The sequence below is a fragment of the Thunnus albacares genome, chromosome 16 (assembly GCF_914725855.1).
Source record: "Thunnus albacares chromosome 16, fThuAlb1.1, whole genome shotgun sequence".
Lineage (NCBI taxonomy): Eukaryota > Metazoa > Chordata > Actinopteri > Scombriformes > Scombridae > Thunnus > Thunnus albacares.
The window spans coordinates 4,825,480-4,847,501 of NC_058121.1; the positions used below are offsets into that span (position 1 = coordinate 4,825,480).

The following is a 22,022-nucleotide window of genomic DNA, read 5'->3' on the forward strand; positions in this document are numbered from 1 at the left end:
GGCTCTTTTTTAGAGGTGAAGGTTGATGAATATGAGCCAAGGTCAGTTTTTCATTACAGAAAAACACAATGAACACAACACATAATGTTACGTACAGCATATGAACCATTCTGTGGTTTTCTAAATTAGCTAATTTCTGTAGGAAATGTATTATATATCCCATAGTATTCCCAGTAATAGTACATTCTTTCACTAGGATTAACTTATACTGTACATTCTACTACCTTGCCGCCACACTGGGCTGAATGTTACCTCTGTAGAAGTGCGTTTGTGTTTACCGTGATAACTGAATGACTTGGATAGTCTCAGAGTATGTAATTAACCACCCACAGGCTGCCCGTCAGAGTTAGGTAATGTGCATCATGAAAGTGAAATCACACCAATTAGAGCACTCATATGAACACTCAACACGAAACAACATGGACTCACAAAAGAAGAACATTTTGATATGACACGTGTCACTGTGCCTGTGTGGAATTGGCTTTTATTCCTTAGATTCTGACTTGCTGCAGACTATTCAGTCAAGTAATAGTCTAACAATACTGCTAACCTTATGAGAGTACAGTGAAAGCCAGACAATGCCGCTGTTGTATATGTGTGAGCTATGAGGCGGTGGTGGGCTTGCAAGTCCCACAAGTCTCACGGCAGATGTTGGGTTTCCTTTCTTTTTATTTAGCATGAGGCAGGTACAGATGATGACATAATGATGTGGTCATTGTGCAGGCTGGACTGGATTCTGTTTCTGTGTAAACCAAAAAGATATTTGGCAACACTTTATAAATCACAGCTGATGCATTCATCACACTGAAGCTGCATCTATCTTTCATGGAGTCTGTCCTTTTTTAACCGCTGCTTCATTAACTATTTGTACAGTTATTATTAATTAATAACCGTACATGGAGTTTTTTCTTCCCATAATAGAGAGATTAAAAAAATACTAAATACACATTGATCTGACAAATAAGAAGGACGGATTAAAAATGTTACATTCTGATCAAATAATTTCTTTTTTATATATTCAGTATTTTTGCTTCATTACAGAGTCGACAGTAGAGAGCTGACAGGAAACGAGGAGGAGATAGGGGGATAATATATAGCAAAGAGACACTGCATTTACATGGTCAGTGACTTAAACCTCCAGGCCAACAGTGCACCCCAAGGGATTAATTTTTGTAATATAAATGTTAATTTATTTCCTTACACACCTTTATGTCTGTGGAGCTTGTCAAATCACATGATTTTAGTCCCCTATATCACACCTGTGACTTGTTCTCTTAACTGAAAAGTGTGCCCGTTGAAGCTCATCCTACATGAAATGTACTGCTCTCTTTCCCACTTGCACATATTGTTTAAACAATGTAGAAGTTTTAAGATGATCCAGAGCTAAGTTTTGGACTTAATAGCTTTTTTATTTTCAGAATATCTATCTTCTTTATGCACATGCTCGCCTGCTGGCATAGAGCTAAAATGTTGCTCAACTATGAAGGTGTTGCTTGCCAGTTTAATACTGTTCAGTGACTCCGGAAGCTGTGTTATATAATTCAACTGCTGCTTCTGTGCAAAACTGCAGCAGTAAACCAGTAATGGTGCCAAACACTCATCTCAAATCCATCTTTACCACAGGTTATTATTGTTAGTTTGATTCATTTTTAAAAAGTAGTTTTCAACAGTTTTTCTACACAGACTTATCTTACAAAATTACAGAAGATAGGCACACCAAGATGAACATCCAGCAGACAAGGACCTACATTAGCATTTATTTGGACTTGTGTTTCTAGCCATCTGACAAACATAAGTCCAATATTCACTATACTTGTTTTGCTCTGTTTAGGTCTCCACCAACTCCTGAGGGAAATATCTGGCTCTTTAGCATCGAAATACTTCACCATGTTCACCAGCTAGTTGTTAACTTTGTCTGCCAGCTGTTTGGTGCTGTGCATAGTGTAGAGAGCACATGTGTCGTGTAAAGTGGGCTTATCTAAGCTTTTCTGTTGAAAACAGCTGCCTGCTGCTGGAAATGACACTGATGCACACAGTGGGGGTAAACCAAAAAAGTAAAGTTGGGGCCATGAAACTGAAACAATGAGCTAAAAGACCAGCTGGTAAAAATTAATCATTACAAGCAATACCAAGAGCAGCTTAAAGGAAACTATAGTTTTGAAGTTCATTGAATTAGTCATAATTAGCCATAGACTTAGCCCTGAATTGCGTGAATCATTATCTAGAAAAACAGTCTGTGATTTTATCACCTTTCTTTTCATTGTCAATTATAATGTGACTTTGCTGATCTACTGTATATACTGTACATTCTATTCTTCTAGCCCTGCTGCCTTTATTTGTTCCCAGCCTGACCTCCAACAAGGGTTGCTAGGACACTTATGACATGTTAGGCTTCTAAAGCTGTATACTGCAGCTATTTCACTTCTTACCATGCTTTATGTTTACAATCTGTACATTTAATACAGTAGCCTAGCACTGTTTTTCACACTGATTGCAATTATGGCATTGGCTTAATAGCCACAGAGAAAATCAAGGTGATAACAGCCTTTTTATACCAGAGGTACAAGGGAAGGGAAGAAGCCAGATGATAACTGAAAGTGAAAGCGGAAAGCTCATGAGCCCATGATAGCCTACATTTAGTGCATTTACATTCCACTGCTAATATGAACATGTCAGCAGACCTCCATTCAGCCCACTGACTGATAAAAAGAAATCCTGCGAATGCGTGTTTGTATGGGATCTGAATTTACATAGACCAATACACAGATTATAATGTTCTTGGCAGGCCTTTGATTTAATTAGGCCTCTTTGGGATTATACTGTTCCTTGAATGTACTTCATGTGAGAGTCAATGTGTGTGTGATTTACATATATGTGTTTATGTGTTGATGGGCTGGAAGGGATGCATATTTAGAGCAAATGAAATAATACTTTTAAAATCTGTTACACCTATTCAGTACCATAAAAAAGATGGAAAAAAAACAATGAGCAAACTAAATCTGTTTCGGAAGACTGTGAAATGCAGTTGAAAGCTCTGGAAAACGTACTAAGTAGATCTTGAAGAGGAATCACAATGATGCAAAAATTATGTAAATATCCAATATTTAGCATTTCACTCCCATAACACTGTCTGACACAACACATTTGTCATCCTTGTTAAAACCTGGTGCCAATGTTATTCACAATACAACTCGGCAACACAACCACCGACAGTTCAGTCAAAGATTCAGGTGTGTTATTTGTCAAGGATATTGCTGGAGCTGGTTAACCCAAAGTGAAGAACTTGTCAGGAGACCGGGATGTCTTACTTGGAAACATTTATCGAGGCTTGATTGAGGAAAACAGAATTTCAGTACAAGTGAAACACTGTGCAATGCCACTCAATTCTGCCGTCTACTTCCAGACAATAGTATTTAAACCCCTCACCAAATCTTTGCCCTTTCTACCTCCAAATAAGGTTATTCTTCACACATCTATGCCTCTATTGGTTACTGAACTATAAACAAGACACTATACTAATTGAAGTTAACTGAAATCACGTAGTCTGTACACAAGTTACTTGCTATCCATTCAAAGAGGAGACCAGTCTGACCGTTTGCACAAAAACACAGCATATCATATACAGCCGGCCTTATAAAGACAGCTGCATATCCCAGCCAATCTCAGTGGACAGAGAGATGAACCGCTCTGAAATAGACAGGTCATGACCAACTGCTCCCAGGATAGAGAATGACCAGGGGATGACCAGATAATGACCCGTGGAACACAAATTTTTCCCACACATTATCCTAGTAGCAGCTGATGTAGCCTTGAGCCGCTAGCCTCAAAATCATTTTCAATTTCAAGTCACATCCCTTGAGGCAATCTCTCAGACTTCACGCAGATCCTCCTAGAGCCACTAAAGGCTTTATACAACTTTTTTCACATATGCAGTACTGCTCCAACACCTGTAAACATGTGCTGATGTGGTGAAGTTCCCCTTGTAATCTCCTCCACACATGATATATACTGCAGGAGGTCAAAGGGCAGCAGGTCCGATACAAATTTCAATTGTATTGTATTTCAACTGTCAACTTTTGTGACCTTAAGGTTTATGTTTTCCTACTATTCTGTTGCTCAAAATTAACCCCATTTCCCATAATTTTCCCAAATTTCCTTAGCAAATAGAATGTGTACTTCCCCTTCCCCTGTTATACCAAATCCTCATTTGAACGTAGTTATAATTTGTTGGCGTTAAAAAGGGAATGCAGCGACTTAACATACTGTAGGTTTGCCAATTCTTGACTTGTACTGTAACCAAGCTGTATCTCAACAATGACTCCCTTTGTACTGTTGGCTGCCTGAGGCTGTATCCAGAGGGATTTTATTACCAGCAAAGGTCAGTTAATTTGATTTGCTGTTGAACATTAGTAATTACAGTCGGTCATCCGGACATTAAGAAAATGTTCTTTGGGATCATACTAATCTCAAGGCCAAAAGACAAGATGCAAATATGACAAGATGCAAATATGATACAATTAATATTGATATATTAGTCTGCAACTCAATGGAGTTGTGAATTTCACACTACTATACATTTTCTTAAACACAGTAAAGTAAGTGTTAGACAGTTTTAGGTGGGCCGAGATTTATTCTGTCCATTTATAGAACAAAAGAGAGAAAGGGTCAAAAGAAAAAAATATGCTTGAGACTCTTCTCTCTGGTCTGGTTGAGATAACAGCTGCTCAGCTGATAACAGCTGCTCAGCTTTTATCAGCTTATTTCTGCCTTCCAGAAATTTAGCAGATATGGAGAAGTTTTTTCTTGCTTTGGTTACTGGTGGATTGTAACCAGTTGAAAGGTAAATACTATCACTTTAAAATTACCTAATCATGCTCCAAATTACACCATATTACTCAATTTATGTTCTTTAATGTATAAATTGTTTGCACAAAGTAACGGAAAATTGCATTTAACAACAGCTGTTAATATTTTAACATGATGAAGGGTCAACAACAGCACAATGGCAGTTGTCTTTTTCTCAGGGCAGACATTTTGACATGACACAGCAAGAAAATAACATACAATAATAACAATAACATGAATTAGGGCTGCACCCAATTAAGCTAACCTGTTTCAGAACCCTGCCATTGTGCATACTGGCTCACTGATATGGTTTACTGATACACTTACATGGAATTGAGCCATTGTTAGCAGTATTAGCCTGTGGTTTTACTGCTATGACAAGTCAAAATGTCTGCCATGAAAAAGGCTGACTTAACTGTACATAGCTTTACAACTTTCAGTGTTTGCAGTAAGATTAACACTTAATTTCCAGCTACAGTAGCAATTATAATTGAAGTTACAAATTAACGTCTACTGTGTTCAGTTAAGTAGGGGCACCCAGAATGTTAGCGGCAAGCTAGCGGCTATGTTTTGGTGTTGTTAAAGTTGGTTATTGCTTTCAATAAATGTATCCTTGTCCCTTTATTTGTCCGTTTGTCTTTTAATAGTTGTGACACTGCATTGAAAGTTATTTCAGCAATACTGGTCAGCTTTAGCTATCGGTTAGCTTGCACATATGCAGTCTAATGTTGTTTAGCCTAAAGTTAATGCATGGAGAAATTACCTGTGAATATTGTCAGGCTATAGGCAATCTAATCTAAATGAGCTGCTTGAATTAAATTCAGTTTCATATTGAATTTGGACAGAGGTAGGTGGGTCTTCTTTGGAATTTGCATGTCTGCTTGTTAAACAACCCCTAAACATATGTTTAAGATTGCTTAACATTGCATTCCATTAGTCTGTGCACACAAATGAGATAATGCAGGTTTTGTTTGTTAGTTTGTTTTTTCCCTCCATGATACCTAATAGAAAAGTAATGAAAGAATGAAAGAAAATAACCTAACCCTAAATTAGCTCTTTATTCTAATAATGTTCCTATCTTTCACAAGTTCCATCTGTGACCAACATACTGTATTTTACCCTTCTGCTCTCTACTTATCTGCTTTATTGTTTCCATTTGAACATTATGTTTTACAGGACTTGTTATTATTCATCACATACATCATATGCGTTAGTGTTTCAAGGTGTTGTGTAATTTCCTATTGTGCCTAAGAACAATTCCCTTACCCTCAGCCAAAATAAACTCACACTTCAAAGGAAGCTCCCTATGAGTCCTGCACTCCTACATCTGCAACGTTCTACCAACTAACATGGCAAATGAAAAACTGAACTGCGTCTCAATGGCCTAATCAAATGTTACATTTATTGCATGCCACAGACTGTTATTGTCTTTATCTTTACCATACCAGAGGACATTAGCATTACATCTCACTGAACACTTGACTTTCAGTGAAAAGATGAAATAAACATTTGTGAGAGATGGGAAAAAAAACATTCTTCGCAATAGGAAACTGACCTATGATACAGATGTAAAAGGCTGCAACGATATCAGCCTCTTTGGAGAGTCTTGAGGCGAAAGGGTCACCACGGAGGAGATAATGGGGGACGTATGAGGGATGTGGCCACGTCTCGTTCTCCATCACTGCCATCAGTGGGGAATGTTCTGTGAAGTGGAGGAAAAGGGTGAAACAATGAAGCTGCTTCCTCAAATTGAAAACAGTCCACACACACATACAGGCATCAGGTAAACAGGACACAAAGCTGCACACATGTACCAGCATGCAGAGTATGAAATGCAAACACATGCAGGCGTAGAGTAATTCATAGACCCATGTCTACAAACCCATTTCAAACATGCATGTTCTATATCAGAGGTTCTCAAATTTTTTCACATCAAGGACCCCTAAACTGACACAAATGAGACCACAGACCCCCATTTGATAAGATTTTTGTTTTTAGATGTTTTATCACAGAAAGTATATGAAACCCATACATCCTGTCATTTTGTTACTCATGGATGGAATTTTAGTGAAAATAAATTATTCCGCTTTTTGCCATGGAACCCCCTCAAGGCCCTCTGGAGGTCCCCAGTCCCCACTCTGAAAACCACTGCTCTATATCATCAAGGCCGGCCCAAAACAACTAGGCGGCAAACTGTGACAGCTGAGTTAAAGAAGATGAACCTAACATGGGGCGAAGCACAGCATGCATCACAAGACGTGTCTAGATGGAGGCAGATCATTGAAGCCTTCTGCCCACCAGGGATGAAGAGGATTAAGTAAGTAAGTAGCTCTATATCATGATGTCCCCTGAGCCAGCAATCAGAAACAGATGTCACAGGTGTCCACAAGAGATTGCCTTGCATCACTCTGGCAGAGAAGGGAAACTGGCTGCATATTTAGCTGCTTTCTTTATTGATAAGAGGACGATTGTGAGAATACGTTCTTACGTTTGGGTTTGTCTAAGTTGTGCAGGTTCAAAAAAACAGAAAAAGGAAACACACCATAGGCCTTTTTTAACAGAGGACAGTTTTTGACATTTCACAGTAAGAAAAACACATGTATAAATAATGAAATGAAAACCAGGATCCTGGTATTGTATATGCTGGTTCACTGTCACATGGTTATGGTTTATGGGAATGAGCAGTTAGCAGCACAGTGCATTAAAGTGCATTTAGAGAGAAAAGTATATGTCTCAGTTTGATGTAGACAGCTCCTGCATGTCAATGAGTGACCAGCACTGATGGGGGAGTTATATAATCCAATTTGCTGTCCAGAGAACATTAGGTGGCATGATTGTTGGAACTGCTGGTTTATATGGGTTAACAGTTAGCCTAGCTTGCACTACTCTGTGCTTGCCCAGCTTCCACGTCTTTTCAATGTTTCCTCTCCGGTGCAGCTCCAGGCAAGGCCATGGTCTCAACTGGGACCACTGGGCGTAGCAGACCAGCTGCTCAAATTATTTAGCTCTCAACCAGTATTTCTCATAGTAAAAGTCCTTGTTATAAATGTCCAAAAGAAACTGACGATCATAGGTATATTTCCCTTGCACTCCACAAAACGACACAGACGTAGACATGGACAAATACACTGAATAGTCAGAACTAGGAGAGGTCGTGCCACCATCACACCAGTGCATGGAGAGAGAGAGAGAGAATACCACCAACAAGGACCCCTTAATTTCTCTTCTTTTCTTCACAAAATAACTCTTCTGTTAGCTTCCTCAGTGCAGTTTCTCCTTTGGAATGTTGGTAACAGTGGCAGGTAGCAGTTAGCAGTTGACAGCTAAGCTAGCTGTTTTGATTTACAAAATATATCCAAAGATGATATTTCCTCTTCTGTTCTTGCTGATTAATGCTGAAGTTATTTTGCAAAATGTCCCACTTTTTAGGTCCAACTTTGAGATGTATTCAGGAGCCCATCCCTGGTGCAGCCACTCTCTCTCATAGAACACAGCATATTAACACTGACATGCTATCACCAAGCAACATTAGCATTTGTTTGGAGTTGTGTTTTGGTCACCTGATGAAAGTGAGTCCAATAATAACTCCTTTTAGTTCTGTTTCAGTTTACAACAACTCCTGCCAAAAAGTATGTTTCTGCTGAAAACGATGTTGTGAAAGTGGTGAGAGGGAACCAACATGGCTGTGAGTCACAAAACTATAAAGCTCATTGATATGAGGGGACATGCAGAGCTGGGTGATAATTCTTCGTGGGTTTGTCACTACGAGCAACACCTTTCACACACAAGTAGTCATGTCATCTATTGTAAATAGAAACATCTTGACTATTGATGCTTAAAATAGATGCAAAAAAGTACATTACATAAGGTATAATAAGTGCTCACTAAAACATCAGTTATTCTTGTCCTTGAGATAGTCTGTTTCAACACCTTACTTAATTTATTGATCTTTTTTTTTTTTAATATTTTTTATAATTTATTAAATTCCTCAGGCCACTGTGCGCCACCGCAGCTCAGAGGAGATTTGATTATAAGTTTGATAAGGTGGCAAGTCTCAGTCACAGTTCCCGTCAGGTCTGGAATTGATTAAAACATAGTTTAGGGTAACAGGTCAGCTCCAGTGCTGAGCTTTGCATGTGCAGAGGGTTTAAAGGTTTGCAAAACTGGACACATGTAGGACTCTGATGGAGTTAAAAAAGTTTTTAATAATTTTAATAACTGTGTGGAATTAATGTGTGGCTGATGTAGGCTTACTCTGTTTTAGAAGTACGGTGTAAAGCATGGGAGCCCTCAATGGTATTTTGCACACTGACTTTAGCTTTTACCCTTCATCACCTGATCTTATTGAAAGTGAGCTTGTTTTATAGCAGTTAACCTAATGATTAACCTTAAAAGTGAAAAGAAAGATTGCACAGGTAAGTAAACTGAGTAATTACCACTAAATGTAAATTAAATGCAACACTAGTTAGAGGTAATTTCTTCATTGTAATGTGCAGTATATTTTATGTACATTCATGAAGGGAAAAAGGAGGTACTCTAAGAGTGTACTGCAGAGTAGGAAACATAATACAGGCAAGCAGATATGCACCATCAGAAGTATCCTTGCTGCTCACCCAGGGGCTCACCCTGAAGCATCCTCTTGCATGTGGAAAGGCTATCTCTGCTTTATGAGTACAATATGTTTGGCAAAGAGAGAAAATAGACTGTGGAAAACCTCCACCAAGCAACGCTATAAAAAGAAAAATGGAGAGAGAAGCAGGAGGTGCAGCATTAGGCCACTTCAAAACATTCTATTCCACCAAAAGAAGTGTACAGATGATAGCAACAGCAGGAGAGCACCAGCAGGTTCAACAAATGAAAAGCAGAGAGCTAAATTAACCAAGGAGACCACAGAGGTCGCAGTAAGAGCAAAGCATTTTGGAGGCTTGTTAGCGTAATTTAAAAACCAAGATGACTGACTGACAAGATCATATATTGTGTTTGTTATAGGGGAATTGTCAAGAGAAGAAAGAAAGGAACACTGAATTCTTTAATCTGACATATTTTGTTTAGAAGAACATGTCTTACTTTTGAAGGAATATAAAAATAGCATAGATGCAAAAACCCTCTTATAATGAGGTGCACTATGACAAACTTTTGTGAAACATATAATTATCTTCTAAGCTTGTGTATATTGATGCAGGCACATGCAGGTCTACCCCCTGCAGGAGCATACTTACATACTGCATACTGTGCACATACCCACTTTTACACCCTAGAATCAACATCTTTGTTGCCTACTCACATGGAAATTTGTCTTTGGCTTCACAGACATACTCTTAAAAACTTCACAGAAATACTGTACAAACACTTAAAAACTTCCTCTGCCATGGGTTAAAATACATGACATAAGGACAATAAATAAGCAGGCTTGTAATAATAAACGGTTGGGATGAAAGTGCTAAAATAATAACAATAAATTAATATCTTAAATAGACATCATACTGTCACTAATATCTAATACGTCATTGGTTTAGTAAGATGACAGAGGATGGGATAAAAGATCTCTTAGAGTTTTTCAAATTCATTAAATAAAGGATGTGAAGGGTCGTGAACTATTAATGTTGCTTTCCTCGTGGTTTGTGTGTCTGTCTCTAGGGGTTCCATATAATCTTGCTGAGCTTGCTAACAAAAAAGCAGGCTAAATTAGGTTATATAATACTGTATCAACAGGCTCATTCTCAATCACTCAGAATAAAAGTCAACAGGTGCTGTGCAGATTTAGAGATAAATAATTTTACTTAAAATAAACATGAATACAATGAAATACGTTAATATTTTAAATGTATTTTTTTTCATTATCTTCAATTAGAATGAGCTTCTATTTAAGATTTAAAAGGAAAAGCAAACAAACAAAGGCTGCTGGTATTTTAATGGGACATGTGAGCTGCTGTTGACGTGGAGGGAGAACATGTATACCATGTATTTCAGAGCCACATTACATATATCTGTATTTGGAAATGTGTAATACCACAGTGAATGCGCACGGACAATGATGGATATCCATCTTCCACAAGCAGCCAAAACCTGTCCATCAACCTTTAGCCAAGTAGTCTTGTTGGTCGGCTCAGATTCAGTTGTCTCTGTGTTGAGAGCTGAGATGTTTCAGCATTTCCTTGAGCTGTTTTTTGTCTCAAATCTTTCCATCACTGCTCTGATGCTTACTTTTTCTCTGACTGCTGAGCTCCTGCACATCTGCGTAGCTGGAAAGCTTGTTGTGTTACTATGACAACCAGCAACAGTGAGTTGCCATGTCAGCTGTGACTACCTGCATATTAAAGAGTTTTTAATATGGTGATTTTGATATTTATTACTTAATTATTGTGTTTTGATATGTTCGAAAATGTAACATAAAAGTAGTTCATGTAAATTTACATTTACATTTTTTATTTAGCAAACGCCTTTATCCAAAGCGACATACATCTGAGACTGATACAACACAAGCAGGGATCTAGTCAGGAGACAAAAACACGAGTAAGTGCCATAAAGCTTAAGATTGAGTCCAATAGGACGTAGATGCCAACAGGCAGTGCACCAAGGCAATGCATAGAGTGCATAGATTGCATAGAGGCAGGTTTTTTGTTTTTTTCTCTCTCTACCTCCAGACCATCTAGTGCAGAGGTGCAAATGTGGGGAAATGTTATCAAAAACACGCAATAGATGAACAATGATATGATTAATTTTGCAGAACCCCTGGCCTGTCTTCTAAGCACCCCAGTGTGCTGCAGCACCAGCTTTGGGAACCACTGGTTTGGTATTTTAATAGTATAATATTTTTTCCTTGAATAACTACACATGCTACTACAGTATAATAAACAAATGCTGCTTAAGGTCATGGAAAGGTTGGAGACATGGTTTAAAAAAAGACAACATTAATTATTGGACTGAGATAAGATGCTATCGCCGGTCTCTGGCGTGAAAGTCACACTTTTCCACCACCCTGAACTCTACATCCTTTGTTTTCACTTCACTCCACAAAGGACACAATTCTTCCTGCATCAGCACTTGAATCATGTGCTGAGTGCAAACACAGTTCCTACAAATACCGGGCTGACGCATTAGCATTCTTATACTGATTGATGCTTCTTGTGCAAGATGTAAACAGAACATAAGATGTGTTTGATTGTCCAATCACATCCTTCAAATTAGAGGATGCAGATGGAGAAACCCTTTCCTTCCTGCTGTGAAGTATAAACAACAGTGGTAGGCAAATAGTGGCCCGTGAGTCAAATCCGGCCCTCCAGAAAATATATTTGGTCAGAAGTCAAAACTTTAACAGGGATCTTCACAAATCTACTGTGGGTAACAAAAAGCAAACACAAGGCTGGTGTAAATCCCAATCAATATGTTACTTCTATACTGTCCCCACAGGACGAGAGGCATTATGAAACCCATGGTTGCACTGTGCTATTTGAATAGTGCAGGGTGCTGAAATTATGTCTAATAAACCTACCAGAAATGAAATTTGAAGCTTTGAATTCCAATACTGTTTTAATTCCACAACTTTAGCCTATTCAATCATTACAGATTTATTTTTCACGTACACAAATAGGTGGCAGATGAACAATAATGGTGTGGTGATGCCTTTTTTTTTCTAAGACAACAACAACAACATTACTTTCAGTCAACCATGACTGAAGCGGCCTACTGTGTGTGGATAACAATAAAGTACGTCTCTAATCTCAAACTGCAACACAGAACATATTGTATATTCCTGTATGAGTCACTTTTAGCCAACTGAGTATAAAAATAAGCTGTAACTGTTCATCACTTATCAATGGTAAAATGACCTCTGACCACAGATATAACCATAAACAGACTTAAAAATAAACACGACATATAGGCATGTGTTCCCACTGATATACAGGATAGAATAGGATATACTGTACTGTAGATATCCATATATTATAAGCTACATAGAGTATGTTACATATGTATCTTTCTTACTTATGTTATGAGCTCCACTGCATTATGACAGAAGTACGGTGTGTCACTCATATTACTGTCTCAGCTATAATGAAAGGTTGCACTTCAAGGCCTCTATTTGTGGAACAAACTAAAGGTGAAGATTATTCTTACACAGTAAGCACTATTGTAGCATCACAAAGGAAACATCAATAATAAGACTGACACAAGGGAGTGATTTGGCGGAATATTGACCGTGTTTTTGTCCAGCTAAAATTGCTTCTCAGATTTCTCAGACGACCACACCATTGATCGTTTTAAATGCTCGCTTTATTCCCAAAAGTATTAAGCTGCATTGCCTTCAAGAGAATGGTGTGCAAAGTGGGTGACGTGCTAAAATACTCCAAGCCAAATCTCGGAAGAGACTCAGCGGCCAGAAATTTCTCCATTCTCTGTTTAAGACACTAAAATGAGAATAGCTGGTCCACCTTTAAGGTCAGTCCACCTTAAGTGAGCCTGGTCAGGTTATGCTAACCCATTGTTGCTAACTTCAGGGCTAACTTCCAGCAGTTGGGGAAACAACAGACAAGGTTTTTCTTGGTTGTGAGAAGCTGCAGCATTTATTAACTGGCACACTGTAGTCTGTACTGTACATTTACTGCCAGATTGACAACTTACTACTAACCTTTTCCTCTGCTCTGCTCGCATTCCCCATCACTTTTCTGCCACTCACTCAACCACACACTTTCTACAGACACACATTACACACTGCCCTATTCCTTAATGGAGCTACGCTACTCTTATAACAGTACCTTTCATGTAGATGTCCTTTGAAGAACGAGGAGAGGAGGGATTCTGGGATTTGATGACTCAAAACAATTCCACGGTAACGTAGGGTGTTATCGTACTGGTACAGTGTGTGTGAGTGAAAATCATTAATTGATGTTAATGATTACCATATCCCTGTTAGAAACTATGTTTTTTCCCATAAAAAACAAAACCAATTGATCTCCAAGGTGCAAGGAAGATAAAAATATAATCACTACTTACATTTAAAGTGTACTTATATTTTCACCTGACTTAGCAGCTCCCCTCAGCTCTACAGAGCATCTTTCAGCTCGCTGTTTTGGTTTAGTCTCACTGCTCTCAACAACAGACAGTTGTTTTCATTAAAAAGCTTTATACATTACCTGCTCAGCACCAAATGGCTAACAGACACATTTAGCTGTAGACTAGCTGGTGAACAAAGTGAAGCATTTAGAAGCTAAAGAGCCAGATATTTCCCTCAGGAGTAGGTGGAGACCAAAAACAGAGCTAAAAGTGAGTGAATATTGGAGTTACGTTCATCAGGTGGATAGAAACATGACTTCAAATGACTGATAATGTTGCTCTGTAACTGCTAGATAAAGTGTTAAAGAATCAAGTAACAATCCTCTATGGGCTCATCACTATGAGCAGCTTTAATTTTGATTAATTATCATGGTCATAGGATCAACCAAATGAATCACAATTATGCTTTATACTCAGCCCTATTATGAGTGTCACTGAAGGAAGGAGAGGAATTACTTAACCACGTCCTTCTTGATAGAATTAAAGTCTTATTGATCAAGTGTGAAGTATGAGCCGTGAAATCCTGTGCATCCACGACTAAGCTAAGAGATCACAAGACCAACACACATCATCCTTTCAGTTCATTCAATTGTGTGCAACTGATGTTGGTTCAATTCACTGCTCTCTTGTTAACTCACAGTAAAACCACACATAGACAACCATTCACCAGTGATTTCAGCAAGTCACTGGGGCCCTCTGAGCTCACTAATTAGGTCAATCCATTCTGTTTTGTCTTCCCTAAATCAAATGACTGATATTCTCTGTTTGAATAAAGATTTTCTTTAAGTGCTTTTTAGAGTGTTTTTTCTTCATGCGTAAAGCACTGATTAAATCATTTTCACATTTGAAACTCTTAAGTGTTCCCAACTTTTTCTGCCATCTGTGTTAGGCGACTTTATCACTAATCTGGCACACTGCACACTTAATCTGTGTCCTCTTCCGCCTTTGCAGCAGTGGCTTTTGGTTTAAATGCCTTTTCTCCTTTGTTTGCCAAGCAGAGCATAGAGCACCACATGCTGTGTTTGTGCTATTAACATATTCATGCGGCAGGTACTTAAGACGATTAATGTTATAGGTAAAAACCACTTAAAATACTATATATACACGTATTTCCTGATTTAAAATTGTGATATATTTGTTCAAAATGCATTCAAAACCTACTTCACAGATTCCATAATAACCTCTATTTTCTGCAGTTAACACAAATCTCCATATGTCCACAGAATTCTCATTGCGTTGATAAAGCGTCGCAATCTTGTCTGTTTTATCGCATTAATAAAAGCACAGACCTTTAGGGTATGATTTGTGAAAAATGTTTTATGCTCATGCTGCTGAGGTGTCAAAGCAGCAACTCTTAAACTCAGTACAGAAGGTTATTATGTGACCCTGAAATGTATCAAGGTAAATGCACCTCTTTTATCCTGTTTAGTCTAGCGTTGTTTAGTGTTGTAAAGTGTTTGATTAAAGTAACTCAATAAGGCAATTCATGTTTAGTTTAAACAGTACATAATAAAAATGTAAGAAAAATTGCTTTTTACAGTATTTAGTTACAGTATTTAATACAGTGAATGTGACAGGTTATAGGAAACCTGGTGATAGTAATCATACAGTATTACTGTGGAGAATATACTGAAAATACCTTTTTTCAAGCTACAGACAGAGATTTTTTTATTCCGAAGTTTCAAGGAAATAATCTTCCCTATGCCGTGTCACTAACTTTAGTGACAAAATATGTGTTCAAGATGTCGAGAGCGAAGTCCGTTGCTTTCTCCCCTTTCTGTAAGACTGCAGCATACTGGAGAATAAAATGTTCACTTTGAATGAAACTATTTCTAGTCAATACATGAGGCTTCCTCTATACAATAGTATATCAGTGAATGATGTCTGCCATTCAGCTAACTTATTTCCCCTGTGGTATGGTCAATGGAACAACGCATAAAAGCTAATGATGATAACACATGCAGTGAGACAGTGGCAAGTTAGGTAACACTTTCTATGAAGCCCATGTCTATAATGCATTATAAACATAGTTATAATGCATTACAATCTGCTAATAACACTGTTATAGTTATAAGCACTCATGAATATTCATAATGCTTTATAACAATAATCATAACACATTATAAAGCATTTTATAATGAGTTATAAGGTCAAGTATCATAATACTTCATAATTGCTGGTCACTCACTGACATTTTTTTGCAAGGATCATAGTGTATAATAATTCTCATATTTGTGATAAATAATCATTTTATAATGCATTATAATCACTGTTATAATGCATTATAATGTGATTATAAGTTACTCTAAGTGGTGATTGGATGCTTTAAGTAAAGTGAGAAAAATTTTAAAAATTAAATCTATGTGTTGTGAAGGAGGGTTCCCACACCTCCTCTCGAACCCCGGTCTCCCAGACCACAGACGGCTACGCTAACCAGTGAGCCAAAGAGCTAAGCTTCTGGACAAGGGCCAGCACATCTAGCCATCTGTAGTCCTTACTCTCTAGAATGCAGGCCTACACTGTGACACTATGCAAGAACAACACATAAAACATTGTTTAATGGGTCATAACAGAAGTTGAATGCGCCAATTTGACACAACTTTTTGATTCTGTCACTGCATCAGTGCTTCATCCCAGCAATCTCTAGCTCCCTGACAGCACTTTTTTGCCAGAGAGAAACACTGTATGGACACAAGGCCTTACCAAGGATGAGACTTCTCAAGTGTTAACACCAGTGCATGGTTTTTTAACAAGTTACTTTTGTTGATCAAACGTAAAAGTAAAATATACAGCTACATGTAAAGTAGGGCTTCATATAAAGTGTTACCTCAGTTTTCATTATGTTTTGCTGGTTTTAAGCTACAACATTTTATAAGTCATGTCAAACAAAATCACCAAATAGTTGGTAGTAAGACAGTAAAACAGATAGATAGTAAAGTCCGGATGTATTATGAGCATCCTAAAGCTGGATTAATTGTTTGGGGGATTTTTTTCTTTGTTTTTTGGGCACTTTGGGGCAGCAGAACAAGTTGAAAATAAAAAATATCACCATATAAAGTTATTATGGCCAGTATGTTGGTAATTTACACATCCAGAAGATATGGGGCAACATTAGCATTCATTTGTAGTTTTGTTTCTGGGAATCTGATGAATGGTTTGGTCTCCACCAACTCCTGAGAAAAATATCTGGCTCTTCATTTGTTTAATGTTAGGGTTAGGGCTAGCTAGTTGCTAACTTTGTCTGCTGTTAGCTGCTGGGCAGGTAGGATACAGTAAGATCTGCGAGACTAAAATGCTTTGTATAGCTGAGGGGAACTCAAGAGTTGGGTGTTACTTATTTGTCTGCCAATACAAGCCACTCCTTTTACTTTTCACATAGTGGTTTGATCCACTGGTTATATAAAAATACTGATTAGTGCAGCTTTAAACCCTTGCATTTTTAGATTTTTCATTTTATTTTTCATCTGCTTTTACTTGCTTCCAGGTCAATAAATCCACATCTTTGTAAAAAATAAACCTGCAAAAGCTTAAAATGTACTTTGTAATACATCACAGTGAATAGCATGTCTTCTCTGATTTCTGTCAAGCATATGCTATTATTGTAGCAAGGGGAGCATGGACTCTCCACTGTTGCCTGTAGATATCTCTCTCCCGTCTCTCTCTCTTTTTATAACGAGTCACCCCAGAGGGAAAGCCATGAAAGGGGACAATATTGTTTCAGTGTGAGGTACTGACACTGCAGTACAGGACATCAAAAACAGACAGCTTGCTCTACCATAGCCAGCAGCTCCCTTCACAGGGCAATCAAATATGTCTGTCTATGATAATACAATAACCTGCTAATTAGCTCACTACCTACAGTACCATAGAGGTGGGATGGAAGGGTGCTAAGGAGGGCTGAAGTATCTTTTTAGCAAATGGTTGGACTTTCAGCATTGAGTAACCACATCTAAGATTTATAGAGGAGTTTCTATAGGAAGGAAGGTTTTCTTCCTTTTTATTTATGCCCAGCTCAAAGAGGGAACTGCTTTTCCACGGAGGATTCAATTAGTCCGTTTTGGAGGACCGGTCGATACCATGACAATCTAATGCTGAGTGAGACGCTGTGTGGTTGGAAATCAGAGCTTGAACCTGGCACAGGGGCAACAACTCGGAGCAAAAGCAAAAAAAAAAAAAAAAAAGAACACACACACACACAAACACAAAATGCTGCCTCCAGCACTCCATCACACATCTAAGGGGAACAATTTCTCTGGTTTCCCCATATACAGATGTGACATGGAATACAAAATGCTCTCTACATCAAAGGGTAAACCATATACACATTCTATATTATATATGTTGGGGAATGTCGAGGATGTGCCTGGTGAGAACTGAATTGCTGCAGCAGAAAAATACAGCAGCATAATCATAACGACATGGAAATAAACAGTGAAGAACAGAGAGACGACTGGAGACAATGAGAGAAATGGAATAAATTCATGTGAATGCCATTATACAGTAGGCTACATGTTATCTTCCTACGTTATTTTTCTTTTTCACATTGGAGTGAATGACGGTAATATAAGTGAATATGAACACTGCTGAAACCCTAAAATGAAAGATTTAGTTGTTAATAATTATAAATGATTGGATCATTCCCTGTATTTTCATTCAGTTTGATTAGTATGGTCAGATAGTGAATGTTGTTGTGTATTTGGTGTAGGGCTGTTGGAACAAATTTCTGGAGTTGAATATATATCAAATAGTTAAAAAATTAATACTAATCGAATGCTGAAAATACTATTTGAATGTGTATTTTTTTTATTTTTTATACAGTCCCCTCCAAAAGTATTGGAACAGCAAGGCAAATTCCTTTGTTTTTGTTGTTCACTGAAGACATTTGGGTTTAAGATCAAAAGATGAGTATGAGACAAGAGTTCAGAATGTCGGCTTTTATTTCCTGGTATTTACATCTAGATGTGTTAAACAGCTAAGGACATACCATCCTTTGTTTGAACCCACCCATTTTTCAAGTGAGCAAAACTATTGGAACATGTGACTGCCAGGTGTTTCTTGTTGACCAGGTGTTGCCTTTAAGGTTGATTGTTCAAACATTAAATAGCTCTACATGACTGGTCTACTTTTTGGCCTGGGTTTAAACCCATAAAGACTGCATTTCTTGTTAAAGAGGATAAACCAACATGAAGACCAGAGAGCTGTTTGCGGGAGAAAAGCAAGCCATTTTGAAGCTGAGAAAAGAAGGAAAATCAATCAGAGCCATTGGACAAACATTGGGCATAGCAAGCACAACAATTTGGAATGTCCTGAAAAAGAAAGAAACTACTGGTGTACTGAGCAACAGACGTCGAACAGGTCGGCCAAGGAAAACAACAGTAGTTGATGACAGAAACATTGTGAGAGCTGCGAAGAAAAACCCCAAAACATCAGTAAGTCACATCACCAACGACCTCCACAGTGCAGGGGTGAAGGTATCACAATCCACTGTTCGAAGAAGACTCCGAGAGCAGAAATATAGAGGCCATACCATAAGATGCAAACCACTCATCAGCAGTAAGAATCGGAAAGCCAGAATGAGATTTGCAAAGAAGTACAGAGATGAGCCGCAAAAGTTCTGGAACACAATCTTATGGACTGATGAGACCAAGATTAATCAAAGTGATGGAAAGACCAAAGTGTGGAGAAAGAAAGGAGCTGCTTATGATCCGAAGCATACAAGCTCATCTGTGAAGCATGGTGGAGGTAATGTCATGACTTGGGTGTAAATGGCCGCTTCTGGAACAGGCTCATTCATATTTATTGATGATGTAACTGATGATGGTAGCAGCAGAATGAATTCCGGAGTGTACAGAAACATTTTGTCTGCCAATTTACGGAGAAATGCATCCAATCTAATCGGGAGGAATTTTATCATGCAGCAGGACAATGACCCAAAGCCAACAAAACAAAGGACTTCATCAGGGGAAAAAAGTGGAAGGTTTTAAACTGGCCAAGTCAATCACCTGACCTTAACCCAATAGAGCATGCATTTCACCTCCTGAAGAGGAAACTGAAGAGAGAAACCCCCCGAAACAAACAAGAACTGAAAGAAGCTGCGGTAAAAGCCTGGAGTAGCATCACAAATGAAGAATGCAACAGTTTGGTGATGTTGATGGGTCACAGGCTTGAGGCAGTTATTGCAAGCAAGGGTTATGCCACCAAATATTAAATGTTATGTACTTAAAGATTATTTGTTCCTTTACTTTTGCTCACCTAAAAATACTGTGGTGTAATACAATTGGTGATATGTGTTGGCTAACGTTAGTAAATTTCACCCTCCTCTCCTTTGCCTACCTGCACCTGAAAACAAAATGCTTTTGTCACATCTGATGAACAATAAAGTTTTCCGAGTCTGACTGAATCACAATCTCACGTTCAATGTGCCAGCGTTAATCTATGACGTCACAATATCAGAAACGGCAGAAAGCGATGTACCCACAGAGGTCACCACTCCTGACCATTTAAGAAGCGATGTGTGGAAAGGTTTTGGATTTCCATCAACAAACAGAAAAATTTTAAAAAAGTGGGCCCACAGTAAAAGACGTGAGACTGAGCAATCAGTGCTGCAGCTGCAGTTTGGGGTTTGAACACAGAACTCCTACTCACGCTATTATTTGGACTTGCAGCGCATCCCGACGCAAATAACACATCACGTATTGAAGCAAGCGTGTGCCGATGTGGATTTATTGATATTTCAGTGACGTGCGTAGTTTAATTACTATGATCCAGTGCGATGAAAGCCTATTTAATAGTTATATTTTAGTTAACGTTATTCATTTTGTGCCTGAGCTTAATTATTAATTAGCAAGAAAGTTATCACCTGTTTATTGGTAATGTTGGAATGCCCTCTAGTGGACAGAACATATAATGCATAAGCCTGTGTTTACAGTGTATATGTAAAAAATTTGAGCATTTGATTTGAGCATTAAAAGTTTGAATATAATTCGAATATTAAAAATAAAGAATGAAATTCGAATTGAATTATAGAGGAAGATTGTTAGTGGCAAATAAATAAAACATAGACGAACAAAGTGATTACAAAACTGATATGATAATGATAAACAGAAAGGTGATCCTAAATGGCTAATTTTTGCAAGTGAAATCATGCATGAGACTTTCAACAACTCAGCTGGAAGCTCACACATGAGGAAAAAAGGAAAATGAAAATTAACATTCCTTATACAATCACAGTAGGACAGAGAAGTGATCTTATGAAGAGAAAGTCTGTGATTAGTATCCTGGACTAAGATAAATTGGATCCACCTACAGAATCTCTGTCATCTCTTTGTCTCTGTCAAAGTGGTATCTGACTTCAAAATAATCTCATTATTCAGCCTAAAACCTCAAAGTCCACCTTCACTCAAAAATGTGTTTTTTTCTTCTTCCTACAGTTGAATGTCTGAGCTTCACTGTGCAGAATGATGTATGTGCAGAATTTGACACTATAAAGCTGTTTTGCTGGAGAAGGAAATTTTTTTCCGCGCTCACCGTAAATCTGAGCTAAAGGGGCGGGCCCACGAGCATGATTTGTGACATCACGACAAGTTTGGAAGCCAATCGTGATTTAAGTATTAAACTTATGTGGAAACTCAAAACCTCCAGTGCACATACACTGTGAGTTCAACCTTTGAAATGAAAAATACTTCGGAATATATTACTATGCTAATATATTAATATAATCTGGGATTTTTAATGAGGGAGAAGGAGTAGATGTCATTTTATGGATTTTAACCAGATAACTGAACTTTTTTTTGTGGAAAAAACATATTGGACACTTATTATTAGTATTTTATATACCTCTTAAAACATGTCTGAGGGGGATCTTTAAGCTCTAGTAAGTCTTAAAAGTTATATTTTTACACAATTATATGTATCTCTAACACATTACTGACTGATGACAACATCACAGTCAGAAGAGAGACTCTCTAAGGACAGAGATATTTTGAGAAAAATCATGTTTTTCAAAACGGGAATAAAAAAATTATTTGGGAGATCAGCATCATTTATTTTCTCAATTTTTCAGTCACTGTCACTGTTTCTCTGAGTGATTGAGGACATAGATTTGATTCCCCTCCAAGCTGCCC

General features: G+C 38.0%; 1 protein-coding gene across 1 annotated transcript in view; it reads right to left on the minus strand.

Annotated features, from left to right (window-relative positions):
- The window catches only part of opn5 (opsin 5), a 68,340-nt gene that overhangs the window by 43,598 nt on the left and 2,720 nt on the right, over positions 1-22,022 (minus strand). The window contains exon 2 of the mRNA XM_044377496.1: positions 6,401-6,547. Within this exon, the coding sequence (XP_044233431.1) occupies positions 6,401-6,533 (133 nt within the window). The 5' untranslated portion in view covers positions 6,534-6,547. The remainder of the gene's footprint in view (positions 1-6,400; positions 6,548-22,022) is intronic.